This window comes from Xenopus laevis, chromosome 2S, assembly GCF_017654675.1.
Source record: "Xenopus laevis strain J_2021 chromosome 2S, Xenopus_laevis_v10.1, whole genome shotgun sequence".
NCBI classification, from domain to species: domain Eukaryota; kingdom Metazoa; phylum Chordata; class Amphibia; order Anura; family Pipidae; genus Xenopus; species Xenopus laevis.
This window is the reverse complement of record NC_054374.1, coordinates 66,404,618-66,429,893: the sequence shown is the minus strand read 5'-3', so window position 1 is coordinate 66,429,893 and position 25,276 is coordinate 66,404,618. Positions and strand designations below refer to the sequence as shown.

The following is a 25,276-nucleotide window of genomic DNA, read 5'->3' as shown; positions in this document are numbered from 1 at the left end:
CATGTTAAAGGGTTGTCCACCTTTAAATTAGCCTGTAGTATGATGTATGTAGAGAGTCATATTCTGAGACAATTTGCAATTGGTCTTTTGTTTTTTATTCAATAGCTCTCCTAATTGCTGTTTAACAATCTGCTTGCTATGGTCCCAATCAACTTAGCAACCAGGCATTGACGTCGGATGCGACGGAAATAAGGTAAGTAATGCCAGTGTCGGATCGTGTCGAATTATTTACGCGACATGACTGTCGCATGCAGACGCAGCGTGCGGCGTCTGCATCCGACAGTCGTGTCGTATCAACGCTGTGGCACAATCCAACAATTGAATAAGTAATTCCGTCGCATCCGACGTGATGCCTACGATTTTGCTCAGCGTGTCGGATCGCGCCGTGTAGTCCTGCCCTAAGGGTTTATTTTTTTCATGCATTATTGGAGAAGGAAAGGTAAAATCACTAAGGTGTGGAATGTTGTTTTACTTGCTTACTTGTTATACTGGGCTGATGCTCCTCTTCTTCAATAAGTGCCCCAGACTGGAGTACGGCTTGCAAATCAACACACTGACTTTATTCTTCCAGGCTCACCCTCTGCAATTCTGCAGTGTGCAGTATAAAAAGAAATCTTGGCAACCCTTCTGTACTGCACATTCACCCAAACCCAGCCTGGTGTAATAAGTAATAGACTAGAATCACTGGAGAGTCTCTAACAACTAGGCCTCCCAATAACTTTACTTTATTTGTCCTTTAAAGGAACAGTGACGGCAGAAAATGAATGTGTAATTTAAATATTTTTAATTTACTGTTGCCCTGCACTGGTAAAGCGGGGGCATTTGAATCAAAAACATGCAGGACCCACCGATCAGACCGGTTTGTGACAAAATTTGGATGACCATGGCTGATTCATGTTGGTTATGGTTTAGACTCAGAAAGTGCAGTCGTAGTCTATGCCCACAAACCTGACTGAAATATTTTGATACTAAGGTGTATTTGAATTTGTGATTGCAGAGAACCCAGGAATGGCCTAATTGCCTTTGTCCTTTATGAGTGTCATAGGCCAACTTGCTTTTCCCTTTTGACTGATTTAAAGGAAAACTATACCCCCAAAATGAACACTTAAGCAACAGATAGTTTATTTCAAATTAAGTGGCATATTAAAGAATCTTATCAAACTGGAATATATATTAAAGTAAATATTGCCCTTTTACATCTCGCATTGCCATAATATTTGGGCACATTAGTTATAACTGAAATGATCTGCCAATTGGTTTATACTGCTGCCTGTGTGGTGAAGGTTTTAGCAATATACACATACTGGCACGTAGTGACGCACCGCTCTCACATACGTCTTTAGTTTAATGTACTGGCACGTCAGTACATCTATTGCACCTTCAGCCCTAAAGAAGTATGTGAGAGCGACTTGTTACTACGTGTCTATTGCCAACACCTTCAGCACACAGGCAGCAGTATAGAGGCAGATCATTTCACCAATGTGCTCAAATATTACGGCTACATGATTCCTGATTGTCTTGGGGGGTGATAATATATTTTTATATGACCACATTTATATGAGAACAGCCTATTCCAATGACGGACAAATGGTTATGTGTCAGAGTGTAAGAATAATAAAGTCTAATAACAAATGCCCCTATCATTCTGACTCAGCAATAACCACATACCCAAGGCAGGAAAGGTGAAGGGATGGGTGATGTTCCCCCATTTATTATTTCTCTTATTAATGACACCCAGTGATGAGAGTCCACTTTGTAAGTTACTGACAGAATTCAGAGTGTCAGCAGATACTAGATGGGGCCCCTGTACAGAAGTGTTTTCTTCATTTACTGAGTCCCTCCCTGTGTCTGCTTTTAACAGATAAAGAACTGCAAGGCTGAGGGACAGTTGTAAGCGGGAAACTATTTTCAGTGCAATATCTGTAGCTAAGAACATTCAGTCCTCTTCCATTTTGGGAGGGTTCAAGTTATATAATGTATATAAGTATGTGTACTCCCATTTTAATCTATAAAAGCTTGTGAAAAGGGAAGTGTCTTTGGAAAAAAACACTCATGGGACACTGGTGTAACATGATCATTTTCCCAAGGCAAAACCATTAAAAATTCTTTGTTAAACTCAATAAACCTCATTTCATTTGAAATAGCCTTATCTCGATGTTTTGCCTTCCATATAATGAGATCATAGCAATAAAATTATCAACAGGGGCCACATTATTATTAATTTCATAACAGAGACTGAGGGCCAGCGTAAAAATTTGAAAATGGGCAATTGGACCCCGGGCCGCACTTCGGACATGCGTGTGTTAAACTTTCAGTCATATGAAAAAGTTTGGAAACCCCTCTTAATTCTTTGGACTTTTGTTTTTCATTGGCTGAGCTTTTAAAGTAGCAACTTCCTTTTAATATATAACATGCCTTATGGAAACAGTAGTATTTCAGCAGTGACGTAAAGTTTAATGGATTAACAGAACATATGCATCACAACAAAATTAGGTGCATACATTTGGGCACCCCAACAGAGATATTACATCAATACTTAGTTAAGCCTCCTTTTGCAAATGTAACAGCCTCTAGACGCCTCCTATAGCCTTTGATGAGTGTCTGGACTCTGGATGGTGCTATTTTTGACCATTTGTCCATACCAAATCTCTCCAGTTCAGTTAAATTTGATGGCTGCCAAGCATGGACAGCCTGCTTCAAATCATCCCATAGATATTAAAGTTGGTGGACTGTGACGGCCATTCTAGAATATTGTACTTTATGTTCATGAGAGGTCAGGTATTATAATCTTTCTTTACTGAGGTCTTGTCATGACAAATGCAGCTAACATACTCACTGTATCTCATGCGAGATTGTAACCATAGAGACCTAGCAGAATGTTGCATCAGTGATGAATGATCATACCAGATGGTGGGATGTTTCGTCCAGTCATTAAGCATGGAAACCTGAAAGAATGTAGAATCAGTTTGCAATGTCTTAACCAATAAAAATACTGGAATCTCTGCATTTAAATATATTTACGGATTTGATTGCAAAATACACAGGGAGTTGTTTGAAAAAGAAAGGACCTAATTATTTTCAAAAACCCTGCAAACACTAATTTATCTAACCACAGCTAGCTGTAGTATCATTGTATCACAACTGCAGATACAATGTAATTATCCTGATCAGATATTGTGCCTCCCACTGGGTCTTGTTTATCAGGCTTTTGCAATAGTTCATAATGGGATGTAAAAAGAATGTATGAGTATGCATGTGTGCGTATAGTAAGTAAGGGTAGCAAAAGACCCAACCTATAACAAGGTGTCATTATACTATTATGAGAGAACTCAATTATAACACCATGCTCTGACCCCGGAAACCAGTTAACATTTCAAATTTGCTCAGATATAATAACATAACATTTAAAGGGAAAACTATACCCCTCAAACAATGTAAGTCTCTATAAAAAGCTATTGCTTAAAACAGCTCATATGTAAAACCCTGCTTCATGTAAATAAACCATTTTTATAATAGTATACTTATTTAGTAGTATGTGCCATTGGGTAATCATAAATAGAAAATTGCCATTTTAAAGCATAAGGGCCACCCCTGGGATCGTATGATTCACTGTGCACACAAACAAATCAAACAAACTATACTTGTTAGGTCACATGAACCAATCAACTGTTCTGTTTTTTGTTTCCACACTTCTTCCTGTTACAGTTACGAGTTGGAGTATTTCTGGTCAGGTGATCTCTGAACAATGTTGGTCTCTGAAAAGATATTGCATCAAGCAGCTTATACTGTATGTAAAACCCTGCTTCATGTAAATTAACCATTTTCATAATAATAAACTGTTTTAGTAGTATGTGCCATTGGGTCAGGCATGTCCAAAGTGCGGCCCTTTTTCAAATTTACACTGGCCCTCAGCGTCTGTTATGAAATTAATAATAATGTGGCCCCCAACACAGTGCAATCAGGAATCGTGTAGCCGTAATATTTGGGCACATTGGTGAAATGATCTGTCACTTGGGCTATACTGCGGCCTGTGTGCTGAAGGTGTTAGCAATAGACACGTAGTAACGAGCCGCTCTCACATACTTCTTTAGAGCTGAAGGTGCAATAGATGTACTGACGTGCCAGTATAGTAAACTAAAAAAGTATGTGAGAGCGGCGCGTCACTCCGTGCCAGTATGTGTGTATTACTAACACCTTCAGCACACAGGCAGCAGTATAGACCAAATGGCAGATCATTTCACTAATAACTAATTTGCCCAAATATTACGGCTATGCGATTCCTTGTTTAAATGAGGTGCGGAGAGTAAGTCCAAACAGACTCCACTTCCTAAACGCCGTGTATGTGTCCAACTCCAGGATTGAATGATCCTGATCGCAAGCTAGCTACCTCAGAATGGATGTCAGGCTGAATGGTCGGCCCCCACACATTTTCACTTCACCAAATCTGGCCCTCGTTGCAAAAAGTCTGGACACCCCTGGTTTAACACATATGGGTTCAATTGCAACATGGAAGGTAGGGTGTAGAGTGCAGCCAGAACTCAGTCTCAAGTGTTCCTTGTGGAGGAACCTCCCTTATTTCAAGCTCAGACATTTAGTTTTGTTTGCTTTTAGTTGTTGAAATTTGTGGTATTACCATGCCTAGATTGAAAGCGCTCTCTGAAGCCATTGGGCTGCAGGGAGGGAAGTCGCATATCTGTTTTTTGTTGAATGAATGATTTTAAAAGTATAATTTTCATTGTCTTTTTTTTTGTTCACTTACATTACCTTTGACTTTATCTTGAAGATCAAATATTTATATGTGGGTAGTACTTTCTTTTTCACTTGACTGTACTTTACTGTTGGGAATCTCTTTTGGCTTACATTGGGTAAACTCGGTGCCTTTTGAGACCTTTCCTGGCATTTTCTAGCATTTAATTAAGAAAGTATATTTTTTAATTTTCACGTGGTACCAACCCATGACATTTCAGCTTTCAATTTCTTTCACAAACAAACTTTTTCTCTTTTTTCATCAAGGGCATTTTTTTTTTTCAGTAACAATGTTTTAGGTCTCATTTACAACAAACCTGTGCCAAGCAAATCGGACACAAATGCTGTTACTGGCACTGTGCACGGACGCTTGTGTTAACTTGCACAAGATTTACACATAGGAGAATAATATTCATATTTACACTGAAAAATGCTGTGTTGTGGGTAAGAAACATGCTGATTTGTGTCCTAATTTCACAAGTAGCACCTGCTCAGCAAATTACCGTTTTTAACAAAAAACTTGCTACAATTTTAGTAGAAGATAAACTGGTTAGAGACGGAAAACATATTTAGGTGAAAAACACCAAATGGCACTTTCAGTCTGAGAGATCCAGTAGTGTTACAGGATCCCAAAGTATATGTTAGAGAAAAAGTAGGTAGCACCATCCATTGGTAGAGATATCATACAAAATGGTGGTGTGCAAGGTCACTTAGCTATATATGATTGCACAAAAGGAAAGAAAAAGTATGACCTATATTATTGCACCTTCCCACACTTGTTATCTGAGTTCCCAAAGAAAAAGATAAAACATAACTTTTATTGGTCACATCCTAAAATTAATATGAAACGAAATTAGTGTAAAGTGTATGTTAAAACAAAGGTTAGGTGAGGTAGCTGAATAGACTCAAGGTCAACAGCTAATAAACGGTACTTGAAAGTTAGAATAACAATGTGGGTTATTAAGTCACGGTGGTGGCAACTTATCCACATCTATCCCAATATTAGGGTAAGGCCACACTAAGCGATAGCGCGGCGATTTGACTCGCCGCGACTATTCGCCGCGACTTTTAATCCTCAATCGCTGGCGAAACTTTGACTCTGGCGTCTATGGGGAATCGCTGCGTAAAAACACACGCGGCGATCTTTTTTCTATTGTCGCTCGAAATCGCCTCGCTAGGCGATTTCGAGCGACTATAGAAAAAAGATCGCCGCGTGTGTTTTTACGCTGGCGATTTTGCGCGATTTCCCATAGACGCCAGCGCCAAAGTTTCGCCAGCGATTGAGGATTAAAAGTCGCGGCGAATAGTCGCGGCGAGTCAAATCGCCGCGCTATCGCTTAGTGTGGCCTTACCCTTAGAGAAGTGCTGGTAACCCACAATTAGTGGACGGACTTGTGGAATATAGGGTCGGGTTTGTATTGTATATTATATCAAGTGTGGTTATGAATGGACCTGAGTCACGCACCACACAACTTATTTACACAATGTAGCAGCTCTTAGATATATTTGCAACTATATATGCTAAGTATCACTTTAAGGTGGATTCACAGACAGAAAAGGATTGGTCGTACTCTGACTGATCCCATGTGTCTGTCCACACAGGTGACAAAGCTTGCAGATCAGCAAGCGAAACGCACGTCAGGCGCTTGGACAAAAACCTTTTTTAACTGTTAGGCAGGGACGGCGCATTGGGAAAGTCTGGTTAAGACGGAAGGGTGGTTTGGGGTGCTATGATACGCCAACACGTGTCCTATCAGTCTCGCTAGTTGGACACCTCCGTGCAGCGTTCGGGGCTAACCGCAAAAGAAGAGTGTAGCGGGAGCAAGCCGGCAACTGATATTATACGAGGGGTCTGCTTCTCCCTCGTTAACGCGGAGACTGTAATGCCGAATGGGGACGAGCAGGCAACCTATTGAATACCGGCAGTTCCGCACGCTAAGCAAAAAATGCTGAGCTAATTTAACAAGTCAGGAGCAAGCGGTCAGACCACATAATATCTGCAGGTCTGATCGCCTCTTGCAAACATCGTATTAGCCATTAAGAACGGTGTGGACAGACACATGGGATCAATCAGAGTACGACCAATCCTTTTCTGTCTGTGAATCCACCTTAACTGATACTTAGCATATATAGTTGCAATATATCTAAGAGCTGCTACATTGTGAAAATAAGTTGTGTGGTGTGTGACTCAGGTCCATTCATAACCACACTTGATATAATATACAATACAAACCCAACAATATATTCCACAAGTCCGTCCACTAATTGTGGGTTACCAGCACTTCTCTACTGTTGGGATAGATGTGGATAAGTTGCCACCACCGTGACTTAATAACCCACATTGTTATTCTAACTTTCAAGTACCGTTTATTAGCTGTTGACCTTGAGTCTATTCAGCTACCTCACCTAACCTTTGTTTTAACATACACCTTACACTAATTTCGTTTCATATTAATTTTAGGATGTGACCAATAAAAGTTATGTTTTATCTTTTTCTTTGGGAACTCAGATAAGTGTGGGAAGGTGCAATAATATAGGTCATACTTTTTCTTTCCTTTTGTAGGATCCCAAAGTAGCCACACATGCAGAGATAGCTAGGTAGTCTCAGTACAGGTATTGGACCTGTCATCCAGAATGCTCGGGACCTGGGGTTTTCTTGATAACGGATCTTCCTGTAATTTGGATCTTCATACAGTATCTACTAGAAAATCATGTAAACATTAAATAAATCCAATAGGCTGGGTTTGCATCCAATAAGTAATAATTATATCTTAGTTGGGATCAAGTACAAGGAACTGTTTTATTATTACAGAGAAAAAGGATATCATTTTAAAACATTTGGATTATTTGAATAAAATGGAGTTTATGGGAGACGACCTTTAGATAATGGGTTTCCGGATAACGGATGCCATTCCTGTATTATTGCAGAATAAATCAGATACACAAATTGCATACAAATACTGATCTATTCACAGGGGCGATCCTGGGGCTGATGCCGTCCCCCGCTCCGTGCTTAAAGAGTGCAATACCACTCTCTGCATTAGCAAAGCCAAATTCTTAAAGTTACAAGAGGCGGCTTTTTGCTGCCCCTTGTAACTGGCTGCTCTCTGCCGCCTGAGGCAAGGTTCTTATCTTGCCTCAAGGCAGGAGTGCCCCTGTATATACATGATGTAAAGAGGGCCCTACTCAACAGAGCTTACTATCTAAAAAGAGAAAAGAGTGTCTTATACACAATTTTTGGGGATGGGCAAAATCAGGAGTAAGTAAAGTGAGAGATGTGGTGTTGAGCATTTTCCTCCCAAAGCCTTGCATGGTTTTTGTGCTCTATGGAGCCAAAGACACATGGCGTTGAGGGGCCTATCATTCATTTTTATGCTCTAATACAGGTATTCTGACACAGCCTGGGGCAGGCAGTTTCCATTAAAAGCAGCCCATTGTGTATTATGATTGTGAAGTCTTTATAGTCAGAGATTCCTGATAAAATTGCAGGATATGCAAAAATGGGCGTAAGCTACCATAATGTGGGGTCATGGCCTAACACCACTTCACAAATTGTTCATTGAACATGCACGTATCTTTAACCTGCCCTTTCTAATGCCAGAAATAACTCAATACGCATGTGCACATCCAGAGTTTGTACAAAAACAAAACAGGGGAATGACCTATAATCAGAGGACAGTAGGGGTGGGCTCCAAAACTGGTAAATCCCTGGAAAATCTAGGATTTTAGTGGGAGCACTTACCAGACATCCACAGGCTTCAGCATGCACCGCCATCCCATGCAGTGAGTCAATTTCCTTAGTAGATACAAATAGCAGAGCACCAAGGAAGCCGGTTTAAAATAGTAGAGAAAATTTATTTAGAGCACATTAAAATATCCAAAATTACAGCAGCATACCAACAAAATAAGCTGCTCGCTTAACGCGTTACGTGGCACCCAGCCACTTCATCAGAAGTAGGAGACCAGATTTAGTAGTCAGGACACTAGGGTGCTTCTGGAAATGTGTTAATGTGCAATTACCTAGATAAGGTTGGAATCCAGTGATGGTAGGGAGCTGGGGAAAAACCTAAAACTGGAAAACATAATTATATAGTCTTGGAGTACAAACATTGGTGTATAATATATGCAGTGCTTCCCATGGGGAGGAAAGTTCATCTTTGGCTGCTTTCTTTGTTGCTTATAAAAGGAGGTCATTTAATCTGATCACAGTTTCTGCAAAGTCAACCAGTTCCACAAAGTCTGAGGTAATGATGTTAACCCCCATCACACCAGGTTTTTGCATTTCGACCCATTTCAAAATCATGGGCAGGTTTCTGCAAAGGAAAAACAAAATGCTGTTTTTGTGTACAATATTAGAGTGAATACTCATACCGCCTCAAAACAGCAGCTCCTTGATTATCAAGAAGGATTTCCAGCGGTCAGATCTATTTTGTTATTTATCACAACTATCTTGACCTTCGGAAAACATTGAAATCTTGGCACATATATGAAAACAGATTGTGAGTGGTTTGAGTAGGAGCAGCGCCGAACACTAACACTCGTCCAAATCCTTGCTTTCCAATTTATTTCCAAATATTTGCCAGCATGCAAAATAAATTGCGAAATGATCTCATGAAATAGCAATTGTTATCAGTGAATACAGTGTCGGACTGGGGGCCCCCTGCCTCAGACATGGGGCCTGTGCACGCGACTATGTCACAACCTCCCTCCTAATCCCATGCATTTCTTGTACTTTTCCGTTGAACCCTTGATCAGGAGGTAAGGGAAAGCCACAATATTGTGAGGCAGGGAGCAGGTCTGGGTCGGCAGTGCTCACCGGGGGTTTTTCCTGGTGTCCTGCTGGCCCAGTCTGGCTCTGGTGAATAATTGATCTACAGAAATTTCAGGATTTTTTTTTAATGGGGAGAGAAACACCTGCATGTGCCATATCCACAGCGATTATCATAGATTTTTTTTACGGAGAGAATCTCTGCATGTCAGAGAAACAAATTGCCTTAGAACTCCTCATTTTCCATAAGTTTAAAGACTCTTACAAACAGAATCAGTTACACCTTACACTGTTTAGGATCACTAGAGCTGACTATTGGATGATGACCCATATGTGTGACCACTGTGAAAAATGCCTTTCTTTTTCCCTTAATACCTAGAGAGGTAGGTCTTAAAGGAGAAGGAAAGCTACCGAAGCAGTTAGTTAATTGCCAATAGATTAGCTGCAATAGTGCAAGCCATAACACTATATTTATTCTGCAGAATGCTTTACCATACCTAAGTCCTCCTTTAAGTACACTTGCAAATTTGACCCATTCTAGTCATATTAGCTAACTGAACCAGACTGGGCAGAGGTTATTACTGCTATTGAGACTTGATTCAGACCCTTTCTGTTAGAAAACAAAAATGTCTAGGTTTTCAAAGAGGTACTCGAGAAACTCGCCTCAGGCGGCACGCTGGAGAGGTTTCCAGGGGCGGCAAAAAGCCGCTCCTGGTACCTTTAAGAGGTGAATTTCCGGTTTTTAAACCGGAAATTCGGCTTTACTAATGCGAGAGAGCGCAATTGCGCTCTCCGCATTAGAGTTCCTGCCTCCCCTCCCGTCTGGTAAACCGGGGAGGGGGGTGGCATTGCAGGAGCCGCCTCAGGCGGCGTTTTCTACTGAATCGGCGCAGGCACAGATGCAACTGGGGAAATGTCAAACCTTCTAAAAGCTTCTAGGACTGCTACCAACCTGATTTGAATCCCATCTTTACTTTGCGATACAAACCATTTCCTCTGTAATTTATAATGTTCATTGGTGATTCTGGCATGTTAGTGGAAATAACGAGTTGTGTAATCGTGTTTCATATTGTGACGTATACAACTATATTATTAAGAGTAATGTCTTTACCTGTGAACAAGTGTATTTTTCAATCCAGATTTCAGTCGACGAATAATAGTCATTTTTTTCGGTGTCAAAATAGCTTGTGATACATGAAAAGTTCCACGCTTTGATCGCTCTGTGAGAGTTTTTTCGAGAAACTGGATAAGCTCGTGAACTTTGATGGTGTTGGCCCAGGGTGCGGGCATTTTATTACCGGGCCAAAGAAATAAATATTCATTCATATAATGGTAGAAAATCAAAACCTAATTTGGGAAGAGAAAAAAACATACACTGAATTAAAATATTTTGATAGTGGCCTGTTGTTTTATCCTACATTTTTCAAATTCTTTCTTTTTTAATCTAATAGTTTTCCTTTAAAATTTAACTAGTTCATATCAGAGCCACACTAATTTACAAACAAAGCTAAGAGGCCAATTTATTATGAAGAAGTGCCTACTGCGCATACCTGATTGGTTTCTATTGGCGCAGAGGCATTGAGCATGCCCAGTCTAAAACCATATAGGTTTGTAACTAAAACAAAACACAAACCTTGTTTATTGGACTTGTGTATTTTGCTTTAAAATATCGGTGTTTCCAATACGTTACGTCAATTTCAGGGTCTAAAAAAATCTGATATGAATCATGCCACAGTCCTCCAGCACCAAGTGGACATGAGAGGACCTCAACAATTTAAATGTCCATGAGCTAACAGCCTTACAGATAAATGTCCTTTCAGGTAATAAAAAAATTATGTTTGCAAACTCAGCACTACTTACTTGATATTTTTTCCCCCATAAGTATTGAAGGGTCATATCTTTATCACAATCAGCTGGGCACAGCTTGCTGCCAAATACTTCCTGAATCATGTTGACCAGGTAAAGGTGATGTTCAATGTCCATGGCATAAAAGTGGTTAAAGTCCAAAAAGACAACCTCTTTGCTGTGCTGTGTTAAGTACTGGTTGATCTCTTTTAACCCCTCCCATACTTTTATTCCATACAAACAGTGAATAAAGTAAATCTCTTTTCCAGCCTCCTCTGGTTTAGAAGAAACACGTAGATCAAAATACCGTATGCCTGATTCAAGTTGCTCTTTAAATGTTAAATTCTGAGTAACCACCCACTTCTTCAATGATCTCTTTACCAGAGAAATCTTTGCTAAGTGTTTGATAAATGCTGCTTGATCTGGTCCGACAGGAGACTTTTCATCAACCCAATAGCTGAATGAATTATGTGATCCTGAAAAACACAATGAAGGTCTTAAGCTGGCCACAGAGGCAAAGATAAAGTTGTACGAAAGGAATATACAATATTCGGACTAAAAAAAAGTAGAAAATAGCCACTGCAGGATTAATGTGTTAAACAACATATCTGCACGGTTACATTTTATTTCACTAACTTTAAAACACAAGAACCAAAAAAATATTAATTGTGGTATGTGCAAAAGTCGGACACCCTTTAGGCAAGGTCCTAACCCTAATTACAACATCAAGTTAGTAGCCACAGAATGACACTGCCCAGAATTAGACAACTTGTTATCTACAAAGACCCCTAGATCCTTTTCATTTAAGGAAACTCCCAACACACTGCCATTTAGTGTATAACTTGCATTTATATTATTTTTGCCAAAGTGCATAACCTTGCATTTATCAACATTGAACCTTATTTTCCAGTTTGCTGCCCAGTTTTCCAATTTAGACAAATCACTCTGCAAAGTGGCAGCATCCTGCATGGAACCTATAGTTCTGCACTATTTAGTATCATCTGCAGAAATAGAAACAGTACTTTCAATGCCCACCTCCAGGTCATTAATAAACAAGTTGAAAAAAGCAAGGGACCTAATTTGTTGCTCTAGTGCTCTAACTTGAGCCTGGTCACAGGGGGTCACCATCTTAGAAACTGGTTTCTGTGCTGCCATATAGCAATTATATTCTATTGACAGCAGCACAGGGCATGAGCAATGAATCAGGAGAAAAGAAGATGGGGAGCTACTGGGACATCTTTGAAGACACAGATCTTTACTGCTAAAGGGCAGTGGTTGCCTTGGGCTGATACAGAAGCCCAAAACATAATGTACAACATTTCTAGCCCACATCTACAGTTAAGCTTTAGTTCTCCTTTAAACTATTGAACTGACGTGAAAAAGTAATGATGGATCAGAATAAGAGAGTATGAGTGTTTAAACATACAAAACAAATTACCTGGAAAATTGCATAAAGCTTCAAATTCACACATTGTGACATATAAATGTGTTTAAAATGGTCTGGACTCAGGCCATTAACAATCTTCAGTTGATCTGCTAATCAAAAGATCAAACTCTAAGCAAGCCTCTTTGGCTTATCAAGCCACAAAACTTACTTTATCATGATGCCATTTTGCATTGAAGTGTATCCAGTTTGAGGAAATTTTTTTAGTGCACGCCACCATCCAATATCCAATGTGTATAAGAAACGGATCCGCACACACGCTGATTAATGCAGTCGGGGAATATCCCCTTTTATTCAGCCACCAAACATCAACATTTCGGGGGGGAACACCTGGTTGCTAAGGGACCCGGCCGGGTCAACGGAAGGAACGCACCACCAATTGCAGGATTGGTGAACTACAGGTGTACGGTAGGAGAATTACATTGTAACCATCCACACATCACCATGAAGAAGCTGCACTCACAGGTCTTATGATCAAACAAATAATTTATTAAAGATTGGTCACTAACGTTTTGGCTGTCGCACCAGCCTTTCTAATAAGACCTGCGAGTGCAGCTTCTTCAAGGTGGTATATACTGTGTGTGTGTGTGTATATATATATATATATATATATATATATATATATATATATATATATATATATATATATATATATATATATATATATATATATATATATATATATATATATATATATATATATATATATATATATATAGCACCAATGAGTAGGAACACACAACCACCATAAAAATAAAGAAAACCTGTGTGACAGTCCATAACAAAAACAAGTATCACAACAGTTTACAGCAATCCAAAGAAGATTCCAACTAAACAAAAGGTCAAATTGAATGAAGGTTTATTTAATCCAATGTTTCAGTTCCACACAGGAACCTTCCCTGACAAAGGTTTCTGTGTGGAACTGAAACATTGCATTAAATAAACCTTCGTTTAATTTGACGTTCTGTTTAGTTGGAATCTTCAGTGGTTCGACGGACCTCTGCCATTGACTTGTAAATGAACTCGGCAGGTTTTAGGAAGCGAAGTATCAATTAGAACTGTTTCCATGGTTGAATGTGATAAATCTCACATTTGAATTCAAATTCGAGTTAATGGTTTTAAACCGAGTTTTGACCCCAAACTAATTTTGAAAATTCAAATTTACCGTTTGAACCTTAAAGGGATACTGTCATGGGAAAACGTGTTTTTTTCCAAAACGCATCAGTTAATAGTGCTACTACAACAGACTTCTGCACTGAAATCCAATTCTCAAAAGAGCAAACAGATTTTTTTATATTTAAGTTTGAAATCTGACATGGGGCTAGACATATGGTCAGTTTCCCAGCTGCCCCCAGTCATGTGACTTGTGCCTGCACTTTAGGATGGAACTACTTTCTGGCAGGCTGTTATCTCTCCTACTTAATGTAACTGAAGTAGTCCCAGTGGGACTTGGCTTTTACTATTGAGTGCTGTTCTTAGATCTACCAGGGAACTGTTATCTTGTGTTAGGGAGCTGCTATCTGGTTATCTTCCCATTGTTCTTTTGTTAGGCTGCTGGGGGGGGGGGTGATATCACTCCAACTTGCAGTATAGCAGTAAAGAGTGACTGAAGTTTATTAGAGCACAAGTCACATGACTGGGGGCATCTGGGAAAATTATAATATGTCTAGCCCCATGTCAGATTTCAAAATTGAATATAAAAAAATCTGTTTGCTCTTTTGAAAAATGGATTTCAGTGCAGAATTCTGCTGGAGCTGCACTATTAACTGATGCGTTTTGAAAAAAGCATGTTTTCCCATGACAGTATCCCTTTAATAAGTCTGCCTCTAAATGTTATTAGAGGTTTAATACACTAACCAGATGCATATTTTGCAATGGTTTTGTGTGTGTAAATAGTGAATTCCAATGAGTCTGCAGCTCATACGGTCATGCACGAATCACTTATTGCTTTAGGTTGTACATGCGACTGACAGAGAGTCTTGCACATGCCCCCCCACAGTGTAACATTTACGCTGCAATGTTTAATCCGTGTCATTAACACAGCAAATATTGTATTTTTAAGTAAAACTGAGTCCTGTGCTTTCAATTCTTGAAGAATAAGGTTTTACACTTTCCCTGATATTTTGCACCACTTTTTTTCTTGTCCCCCGAAAACCATAACAATAGGGTTTCTATTGTATTTAAAGGGGAACTCCACAAAAACATAATTTTAGCTTTTTGAAAAGTAAACAAAATTTCAAGCAACTTTGCAATATACATCAATTAAAAAATATGCAGACCATGATTTTTAATGGTTTCTGACAGTTCCCTAAGCATAGCCCCCTGCTCTTCTGTCTTCTGACTACTTTGCTAAGCTGGCTGACTACTGTTACTAAGGGGCACATTTACTATTGGTCGAATATCGAGGGTTAATTAACCCTCGATATTCGACCCTCGAAGTAAAATCCTTCAACTTTGAATATCGAAGTCGAAGAATTTACCGCATTTGGAACGATTCGAAGGATTTTAATCCATCGATCGAACGATTTTCCTTTGATCAAAAAAGCTAGGAAAGCTTATGGGGACCTTCCTCATAGGCTAACATTGGTGCTCGGTAGGTTTTAGGTGGCGATGTAGGTGGGCGAAGTTTTTTTTAAAGAGACAGTACTTCGACTATCAAATGGTCGAATAGTCGAGCTGTCCTTAGCATGCATTCTCCAAACCCCACAATTCCCTGCACATGTGATTTCAGTAAGGAAAGGAACATCACAGTGCAATGCATTGTGGGTTATGTAGTTCCTGCATGCTGTCTGTGAGCTGTGGAGAAGTTGTTACATCAGTGTTTTAATCCCTCCTTCCCTGCCAGGATTTCAAATGATGCAGAAAGAGAAGAACTGTTAACCAGCTGGATTTCAGGACAGAAAATGGCATTTATTCATACTTTTTGAGGAAACAGGTAACTGTGACGTTTATATTAGGGGTTTCTGTGTTATTTAAGCCTCTTTATTAAATTTTGGTTTGGAAGCCTGAGTTCCCCTTTAACTTTCTCACTATTACTATCAAGAGATGGCTAACCCATTCTTCAAAAAGTTGCCTGAATTTTGGTCACCAGTTCTATAACTAATAGTTACATAGTTAAATTGGGTTGAAAAAGATAAAGTCCATCAAGTACAAATACAAATGAAACCCAACATCCATTCACACACTCCTCCATGCACTCACATAAATGATATATACCAATATCTATACTAACTATAGAGTTTAGTATCACAATAGCCTTTGATATTATGTCTGTCCAAGAAATCATCCAAGCCATTCTTAAAGGCATTAACTGAATCAGCCATCACAACATCACCCGGCAGTACATTCCACAACCTCACTGTCCTGACTGTGAAGAACCCTCTACGTTGCTTCAAATGAAAGTTCTTTTCTTCTAGTCTAAAGGGGTGGCCTCTGGTACGGTGATCCTCTTTATAGGTAAAAAGGTCCCCTGTTATTTGTCTATAATGTCCTCTAATGTACTTGTAAAGTGTAATCATGTACCCTCGCAAGCGCCTTTTTTTCAGAGAAAACAACCCCAACCTTGACAGTTTTCCCTTATAATTTAAGTCTTCCATCCCTCTAACCCACATGTGTCAAACTCAAGGACCGGCCCACAAAGGGATTATCTTTGGCCTGCATGATCATTTTTAATTATTATTATTATTTGGGATTGAAACAAAGGCTCCAGAAGGTAGAAGAGTTGAAAAGAAGTCTGATGTCATAGCAGGCCATGTTCAGAAATATCAAATCATAAAAGCGGGGCTGCTGTAAAAGCCAGTTTTATAGTGGCATCAAATGTTGCAAAATCAGTCCGGCCCTTTACAGAGGGAGAATTTGTCAAAAACTGCATGATAAAAGTTTGTGATGTTGTGTGCCCAGATAAAAGGCAAGCATTTTTAAATGTGAGCCTGAGCAGAAACACTGTTGCTGATCGTGTACCTCGGTTTTCCACCAATCTACAGCAACAGCTGAAGATGAAGGGATAAGATTTCCTCGCATACTCCCTTGCTGCGGATGAGAGCAGTGACACTTCTTATTTTCCAACAATTTTTATTGACAAAAGGATAGATATTACAATCATATACACTGAGTTAGAGAAACTCAATAGGCATACATTATAAATCACAATAAGTATCACATGAGTTTGTCTCAGATGTAAGTTTGTGCAGATATCGTATCAGTTGCAATATTATCCAAAGTCATTCATAATAACCAAAAACATAGAACACAAACCAGATATCAGTAAAGCTAAGCATCGACACTTCTGATACTGCCCTGCTGTCAATCTTTATCCATGGAGTGAATTCAAGTCTGTGCGTAACAGAGGAAATTTTGGGATTACACTTAATGCATGGCACAACTACTTTCAGGAGGTATCCAAATGTGTGAATGAAATAGGGCTGGCTTGGTATAAACTTCTGGGCCTGACCACAAGTGGAGCAAAAGAGTGGATTAGTTGGCAGGATCGTGGAGAAGATGCGGGAGGAAAACGGCGCAGGTGAGCTGACAGCTTATCACTGCATCATTCACCAGGAATCATTGTGTGGCAAATCCTTCACATAGCATGTTATCCTAACACAAGCAGTTAACTTCATAAGAGCTAGAGCTTTAAATCTCCGCCAGTTCAAGGCTTTTCTGGCTACGGAGTTTCTGGAGTTACGTTTAGAATATTGTGACTTGCCCTATCACACAGAGGTGCGGTGGCTAAGCCAAGGAAAAGTGCTGAAAAGATGTTTTAAATTGCACGAGGATATCTGTGAGTTTATTGAAAGCAAAGGGAAAGACACAAGAGAGCTCCCCGACAAAAGGTTTCTGTGTAAGTTGGCATTTCTGTATGACATCACAAGCCATCTTAATGCGCTCAACCTGCAGCTTCAAGACTGTGTGATCACAGACATGTACGCTTCAGTATGGGAGACACAGATGCTGCAAGAAAACTTGTGCCATTTTCTGTGCTGCCAAACCATGAAAGAGCAGGTCTCTACCACTGTGTTTCCCAGCACACAGTTTGTCGAAAAACTCAGCATACTTGGTGCCAAATTCACACGCCGCTTTGCCGACTATCAAGCCCAAAGAAACAGATTTGAACTGTTCAGTAATCCATTTGCAGCTGACATGGAAAACGCCAAACTGGAGAGCTGCTGAATAAAAAGCTAAATAACTCAAAAACCACAAATATAAAGAATGAAAACCAGATGCAAGTTGTCTCAGAATATGACGACATCATACTAACAGTTCATTTAAAGGTGAACAACCCCTTTCATGTATCAACAGTATGCCTTAGATTGAATCTCCCATAAAAGCAGCAAGACAGGAATGGTGTTTAAAGTGGACCTGTCATACACACATAAAAAGCTGTTCAATGAAAGTCCTTTGCAAATTACACATGAAACCCGAATTCTTTTTTTCTAAAACATCCATACCTTTTATAAACTCGTTTAAATGTTTCACCTGTCAATCATATATTGCCTGTCTGTCATGATCGCCGCCCGGAGCAGGTCCAGGAGCTCCGGGCGGCGCGTCCTTCCCCGCTGGCGTCGCTCCCAAGATGGCGGCGCCCATGGCCGCCACATGGGTAGCAGCGCCGGCGCGATGACGTCAGCGCGTCGACGTCAGGACGCCGATGACGTCAGAATGGCGCCAAATTCAAATATAAAAGCCTTACCAAGACGCCAGAATGGCACCCCAAGTATAGGATTCATTCCTGTGAAGTTTCCTGGGTTTCCTGTCTGCTTTGTTGAAGACTTATCTTGTTCCTGTTTGTTGCTGACCTCTTGCCTGGACTTTTGGACTTTGCTAATATTCTGCCTGCCTTTGAACTCTTGCCTGGATCCCGACTACTCTTTTGATTAACCCTTTGGACACCGCGACCTTGCTCCCTCAAGAGGGCTTCCTCCTCGATCCTGACTACCTCCCTGGAGGGACCTCCCGGCTCCCTGACATTATACTTGGGCCATGGATCCCACTGAGGAAGCTCAGCCAGATTTCGGCAGTGCCTTTCGAGGTCTGCATACCCGCGTGGAGGCGTACGAAGCTCGGCAAAATTACGTCGGACGCACACTGGAGTCGATCTTGGAAAAGTTATCCATGCTCACGCCGACTACTCCAACGCCGACAACGCCCACGCTAGCTGCTGCCGATATGGCTACACAATCCTCCACTTCTGGTCCGCGAATTCCTGCACCGCCTCTCTACAGTGGCGACCCTCAAGCCTGTCGTGGTTTTGTGAACCAGTGCCAGATTCGGTTCGCCCTGCAACCTGCGGAATTTAACTCTGAACGAGCAAAGGTTGGTTTCGTAATTACTTGTCTGGCGGGGAAAGCGCTCGAGTGGGCATCTCCGCACTGGGAGAAGGAGTCTCCCTTAATTGACGATTCCAAAGCCTTCCTTCATGAATTCCGGACGGTGTTCGATGCTCCCGGTCGGGTGGCGACCGCTGCTTCTCATCTGTTCCAGATCCGCCAAGGAAATCGCAGTGTAGCGGAATATGCCATTGAGTTCCGTACCCTCGCTGCAGAGACTTGCTGGAACAATGATGCCTATCATGCTGCCTTCTACAATGGACTCTCTATCCGCCTCAAGGATGACCTGGTCTCCCGTGAATTACCCACACAGGTTGAAGACCTCATTGCTTTGTCGGTCAAGGTGGTCACTCGTCAGAGAGATCATCAAGCTGATAGGGACAGAGTCAAGAAATTTCAACCCATGTTGGCTCCTCGCTTTCAAAGACCTCTATTACCTCCTATCTCCCAGCAGCCTTCTGTTATTCCTCCGGAGGAACCTATGCAAGTCGGAAGAGCTCGTCTCTCTGAACAGGAGAAACTCCGGAGACGTACGGCGGGACTTTGTCTCTACTGTGGGGGTCAATCCCACTTTGCCAACTCCTGTCCTGTGAAGCCTCAGAGTTCCCCTCTTCAAGGTAACCTTGCAAAGACTCATGTAGGGGGTGTCATGTAGGGGGTGTTACTCCCAAGTCACAAGAGAACTCTCATAGGTTTCTTCTGCCTTTACAGATCCGTCTGTCCTCTAAGACCATTGTTGGCTCTGCTTTTATTGACTCTGGAGCTGCCGGGAATTTCATGGACGCTCTCTTTGCCAAGCACATGAATGTTCCGCTGTTTCCATTGACTCCTCCACTTCGTGTAACCGCCATTGATGATCGACCCCTTGAATCCGAGTTTATCTCTATGATGACTGGGGAATTGCCTGTACAGGTTGGGACTTTACACAAAGAAAAGTTATCGTTCCTGATTATTTCCTGTCCTTCTGTTCCAGTCGTCTTGGGGCTTCCTTGGTTACGCCTGCACAACCCTATTATTGATTGGTCCTCGGGGCAGGTTTCCCGTTGGAGTCCTTACTGTCAACAGCACTGCCTTCCTGCTGAACCCATCCAGAGGGGAAGGTGACGAATGGAAGACAGCATTCAACACTCGTGATGGGCACTATGAGTACCTCGTAATGCCCTTTGGTCTCTGCAATGCCCCCGCTGTCTTTCAGGAATTCGTGAACGACATTTTCCGGGATCTCTTGGGGAAGTTTGTGGTCGTATACTTAGACGACATCCTGATTTTCTCCAAGGACCTTGCAAGCCATCGCTCCCAGGTGAAGGAAGTACTCTCTCGTTTGAGGAAGAACTCTCTCTTTGCCAAGCTGGAGAAATGTGTATTTGAAGTGTCCAAGATTCCTTTTCTGGGCTATATCATCTCCCCAGAGGGTTTCGAGATGGATCCCGTTAAAGTGTCCGCAATCCAAGAGTGGCCCCTTCCTCTGAGCACCAAGGCGATCCAGAGATTCATTGGTTTTGCCAATTACTACCGGCAATTCATTAAGGGGTTCTCTTCTTGTATAGCTCCTATCCTGGCCCTCATCCGAAAAGGGGGTAAACCCAGTTCCTGGCCTCCATCTGCCATTAAAGCCTTTCAATCCCTGAAGGATGCCTTCACTTCCGCTTCGGTTCTCCGCCATCCTGATCCGGGGTTACCTTTCTTCATTGAGGTGGATGCTTCTGAAGTTGGAGCTGGAGCTATCTTGTCCCAAAGGCATCCCTCTGATGGAAAGCTGCACCCATGTGCATATTTCTCTAAGAAGTTCTCTCCTGCTGAACATAACTATGATGTAGGAAATCGAGAACTCCTGGCTGTCAAGCTCGCCTTAGAAGAGTGGCGTCACCTCCTTGAAGGTTCCTTGATTCCAGTCACGATCTTCACCGATCATAAGAATCTCGAATTCATTCAATCTCTCAAGAGGCTGAACCCCAGGCAGGCAAGGTGGGCTCTCTTCTTTTCCCGATTTAACTTTATCTTGACTTTTCGCCCTGGTTCCAAGAATCGGAAGGCCGATGCTCTGTCGCGAAGTTTCTCTCCGGTGGATCGTTCTCCTGAAAGACAAGAGCCAATTATTCCTCCTGTCAAGATCATAGCTTCATTGTACCCTCAGTTTGCTGATCAAATCCTGGCTGGTCAATCTTCTGCCCCTCCTGATACCCCCATCGGAATGGCTTTTGTACCTCCTGAGCTTCGTCTGCCTATCCTGCAACAGACTCATAGTTCCAAACAAGCGGGACATCCTGGTCCTGTTAAAACTCTTGAACTTTTACGGCGTCTAGTCTGGTGGCCGACAATCTGTAAAGATGTCAAAGACTTTGTATCTGCCTGTACTGTTTGTGCCACTTCCAAGTCCAGCCATTCTCGCCCCAGTGGGTTACTACAGCCGTTGCCTGTTCCCTCTCGTCCTTGGACGCATTTGGCAATGGACTTCATTGTTGAACTTCCTCCCTCCAGTGGGAACACCGTGATCTGGGTTGTCATTGACCACTTCAGCCCTCTACGGAAGCTTCCATCTGCAGTGGAGTTGTCACAGTTGTTCATCCAGTTAATTTTTCGCCTGCATGGCTTCCCGGCTGAGATCGTTTCTGACAGAGGGTCCCAATTCACGGCAAAATTCTGGCGTTCTCTGTGCAAAGATCTGGGTATTAATCTTCAGTTCTCCTCAGCTTATCATCCCCAGACTAATGGAGCGGCTGAGCGAGTGAACCAAGCCTTGGAACAGTTCTTGAGGAACCACGTTTCCCTTTGTCAAGATGATTGGTCTGATCTCCTCCCGTGGGCGGAATTTGCTCATAACAATGCCTGCCACACTTCCACTGGAAGGTCCCCATTTATGTCGGTGTATGGTCAACATCCTCAAGCCTTCCCACAAGACTTTGTGTTGTCTGATGTTCCGGCCGCTGATGACCATGCAGCCCACATGTCTGCTATTTGGGCTGCAACCAAGTCAAACCTGGAGAAGAGTGCTCTGGTTCATAAGACGTTTGCAGATCATAGACGTAGACCCTCTCCTCCCTACAAGGTCGGTGATAAAGTCTGGTTGTCTTCCAGGAATATTCGGTTGAAGGTACCATCTCCTAAGATGGGTCCGAGGTTCGTAGGTCCGTTCTTCATCTCGGAGGTGATCAACCCTGTGGCTGTCAGACTTCAGCTTCCCCCTGAGATGCGAATTCCCAACGTGTTTCATGTCTCCTTGGTGAAACCTGCTACCTCCAACCGCTTTTCCGTTGTCCAGCCTCCCCCTCCTACCATCTTTGTGGATGGTCAACAAGAATATGAGGTGGAGAAGATCCTTGACTCCAGAATCTCCAGGGGCTCTCTTCAGTACCTCATTAAGTGGAAAGGCTTTGGCCCTGAAGAATGCTCCTGGGAAGGACTCTCTGATGTCCATGCTCCTCGTCTGGTGAGGGAGTTCCACTCCAAATTTCCCCAGAAGCCAGGTCCTGGTGGTCCGGAGGCCCCCCGTGAGGGGGGTGGTACTGTCATGATCGCCGCCCGGAGCAGGTCCAGGAGCTCCGGGCGGCGCGTCCTTCCCTGCTGGCGTCGCTCCCAAGATGGCGGCGCCCATGGCCGCCACATGGGTATCGACGCCGGCGCGATGACGTCAGCGCGTCGACGTCGACGCCGATGACGTCAGAATGGCGCCAAATTCAAATATAAAAGCCTTACCAAGACGCTAGAATGGCGCCCAAGTATAGGATTCATTCCTGTGAAGTTTCCTGGGTTTCCTGTCTGCTTTGTTGAAGACTTATCTTGTTCCTGTTTGTTGCTGACCTCTTGCCTGGACTTTTGGACTTTGCTAATATTCTGCCTGCCTTTGAACTCTTGCCTGGATCCCGACTACTCTTTTGATTAACCCTTTGGACACCGCGACCTTGCTCCCTCAAGAGGGCTTCCTCCTCGATTCTGACTACCTCCCTGGAGGGACCTCCCGGCTCCCTGACACTGTCCCTGCTCTATGCCTTACTTTCACTTTCCATTCAGCACTTCCTAGATGTCACTGCACTTCTTACATTCCCTCTCACTCTATAATTGTGTATAGTACCATGCCTGGGCATTAGGTCCCCAATTCTGGCACCTACACAAGATTTTGGGGCGATAAACTTGCCTTGTCACAAAATGGCACCTGCCTTGCTCACTATGATTGTAAATTCCAAGACTGAAGGAAACAAAATGTAAGTAATAAACATAGCTTGTGTGAATTTTATTTTGGTCAACTAACATGATAGAAAAGAATTTGGAATTATTTCTTAGGGTGACAGGCACCCTTTAAAGTGAGAAGACCAAAAACAATCTGTTTGAGCAGTGGAACTTACCTGGTATGGCAAGATTGGTCAGAGGTAGTGCACTAAGGGCAGCAGGAAGGGACCCCATCCAGTCTTGATTGCATTTTCCAGCCATCCCTGCGCATCTTTGGTCTAGCCTGGCTGCATTCCTCTTGTGAGAGCTGTTTAATTGGGCTGGTTATGCCGGGCACCAATTGCTCCCTGCTTGCTTACTCTCATGTTTCCGCCTTTATCTGGCAACTGCTGACAAAGCGACACTCTACTCACCCAATCAGAAAGAATTCACGTCAGACTAGTGCTGTCTAGCCCCGCCTCCCCCTATAGCCACTATAACCAGGAAACAACTTGTTCATTGTTTAGAGACAAATAAGATTCCAGGGCTTTGCAGGTAGCGGCAACTTATACAGAGGTTCCAGCCTCACCACATGACACCAGCCAGTGTTCTGTTGTTTTTCACTGACAGGCACAGTCCATGCACCAAAGTTCAAAAGTAAGCAATAAGAGAAAATGAAATATAATAATCCCCCTTGCACGCTATTAAGCAACCTACTTCGAGTATGGAAAAGCCCCACATTGTATAAGTTACCAGCAGTATTAGTCTCCTTCATGCACAATTTGTAACCTGCTTCCCTTCTTCCCATGTGACTTTCCTCCGGGTGCCTGCAGGGTCCTAATGCTCTCTCTTGAAGTCTCTCCACTCACAGCATTCCCTGACAGCCAAGAATCACAATGCACTGCTAAGAATTTTAATCCATTCTACACTAAATGAAAAATACAAGTTTACAAGTTAGATTCCGGGACAAAGCAGAGGCTTTTTGCAGTAACGTAACTAGAGGGGGGCGGGCCCTGGCGCGGGACGTGCATTTGGGCCCCCCGTCCCCCTCCGTACGTCCGAAAACACTGAAGAATTCAGTGGCGCGCGAGCTGGCGGGGGGCACTGAGGGGGTGCAGGCCCTGGCCCAATCGCACCCCCTGCTCCCCTGGTAGTTATGCCAATGGCTTTCTGTGTACCTTTAGCACCCTCCCCTAGTACTTATAGGTTAAAGCGATACTGACACGTTCCTATAAAAATCATAAGAACGTGTCAATATATAAGTATGTGCTGCACCCGGAATAGCCCCCCACCTCAAAGCTGCCCCAGCCCGTGAACCTTGGTGCAGCAGACCCGCTGACACTACTAACAGATCTTCTGTATTGCTTCAGTGACGCTCAGTGGCGGATTAATACTATGTGAGGCCCCTAGGCACACTTTCCACAGGGGGCCCTACCCCCCACTTTCCACAGGCCCTCCCCCCCAACTGCTGCTGGACCTGGCCGGGTGCCGTGCTGCCCCCATGCATGGCCAGTACCTGCTTTCTGGCTGACTGGGTGAAGATAAGGCTCAAGCTCTATGTGCTGCGTCTGCCTCAGCGTGTGGTGGTGACGTCACTGGCACTTGCCAATTCCCCAAAACCGTGCTTGCATCTTGCCTAATCCTCTGTAAGACAGCCAGAAAGCAGGTACCGCCTGTGCAGGAGTGGAGGGTAGAACAGCACCCTACTGGGCCCTGCAGCACAGTTAAAAAAGTTTTTCTTTAAACAAAATTGAAAAAGCAGGATGGGCCCCTCAGCACTTTGGACCCCTAGGCTATAGCCTAGGTTAGCCTATGCATTAATCCGACCCTGGTGACGCTGGGCTGGGGGCAGAGCTATTCTTCCATAGGCTGAACTCCAGGTTTTATTCGTACGGAAGGACCGCGCAGCCCCCAGCCCAGCGTCACTGAAACTGCACAGAAGATCTTTTAACAGTGTCGGAGGGTCAGGTTAACACAGATTCGCGGGGCTGGGGTGGCTTTTACGGA

At 42.8% G+C, this 25,276-nt stretch overlaps 1 protein-coding gene across 1 annotated transcript; it reads right to left on the bottom strand.

Annotated features, from left to right (window-relative positions):
- Positions 1-8,576: 8,576 nt before the first annotated feature.
- Positions 8,577-24,131, bottom strand: LOC108709510 (PI-PLC X domain-containing protein 2). Its single transcript, XM_018249421.2, has 5 exons — positions 24,023-24,131; positions 23,467-23,679; positions 11,375-11,835; positions 10,626-10,861; positions 8,577-9,059 (listed from the first exon to the last, which is right to left on the bottom strand). Exons 2-5 carry the CDS (start codon positions 23,549-23,551, stop codon positions 8,924-8,926), a joined length of 918 nt encoding a protein of 305 aa, XP_018104910.1. The 5' UTR covers positions 23,552-23,679; positions 24,023-24,131; the 3' UTR covers positions 8,577-8,923.
- Between the last annotated feature and the right edge of the window lie 1,145 nt (positions 24,132-25,276).

Bases quoted from the DNA above. Each gene is read 5' to 3' on its own strand.
- LOC108709510 (XM_018249421.2), bottom strand. From the start codon at position 23,551: ATGGCTGGAAAATGCAATCAAGACTGGATGGGGTCCCTTCCTGCTGCC. The intron at 11,836-23,466 runs GTAAGTTCCACT...TGTGTTTTTCAG, and splicing joins GACCAATCTTGCCATACCAG to GATCACATAATTCATTCAGC. The intron at 9,060-10,625 runs GTAAAGACATTA...TTTCCTTTGCAG, and splicing joins AAAAATACACTTGTTCACAG to AAACCTGCCCATGATTTTGA.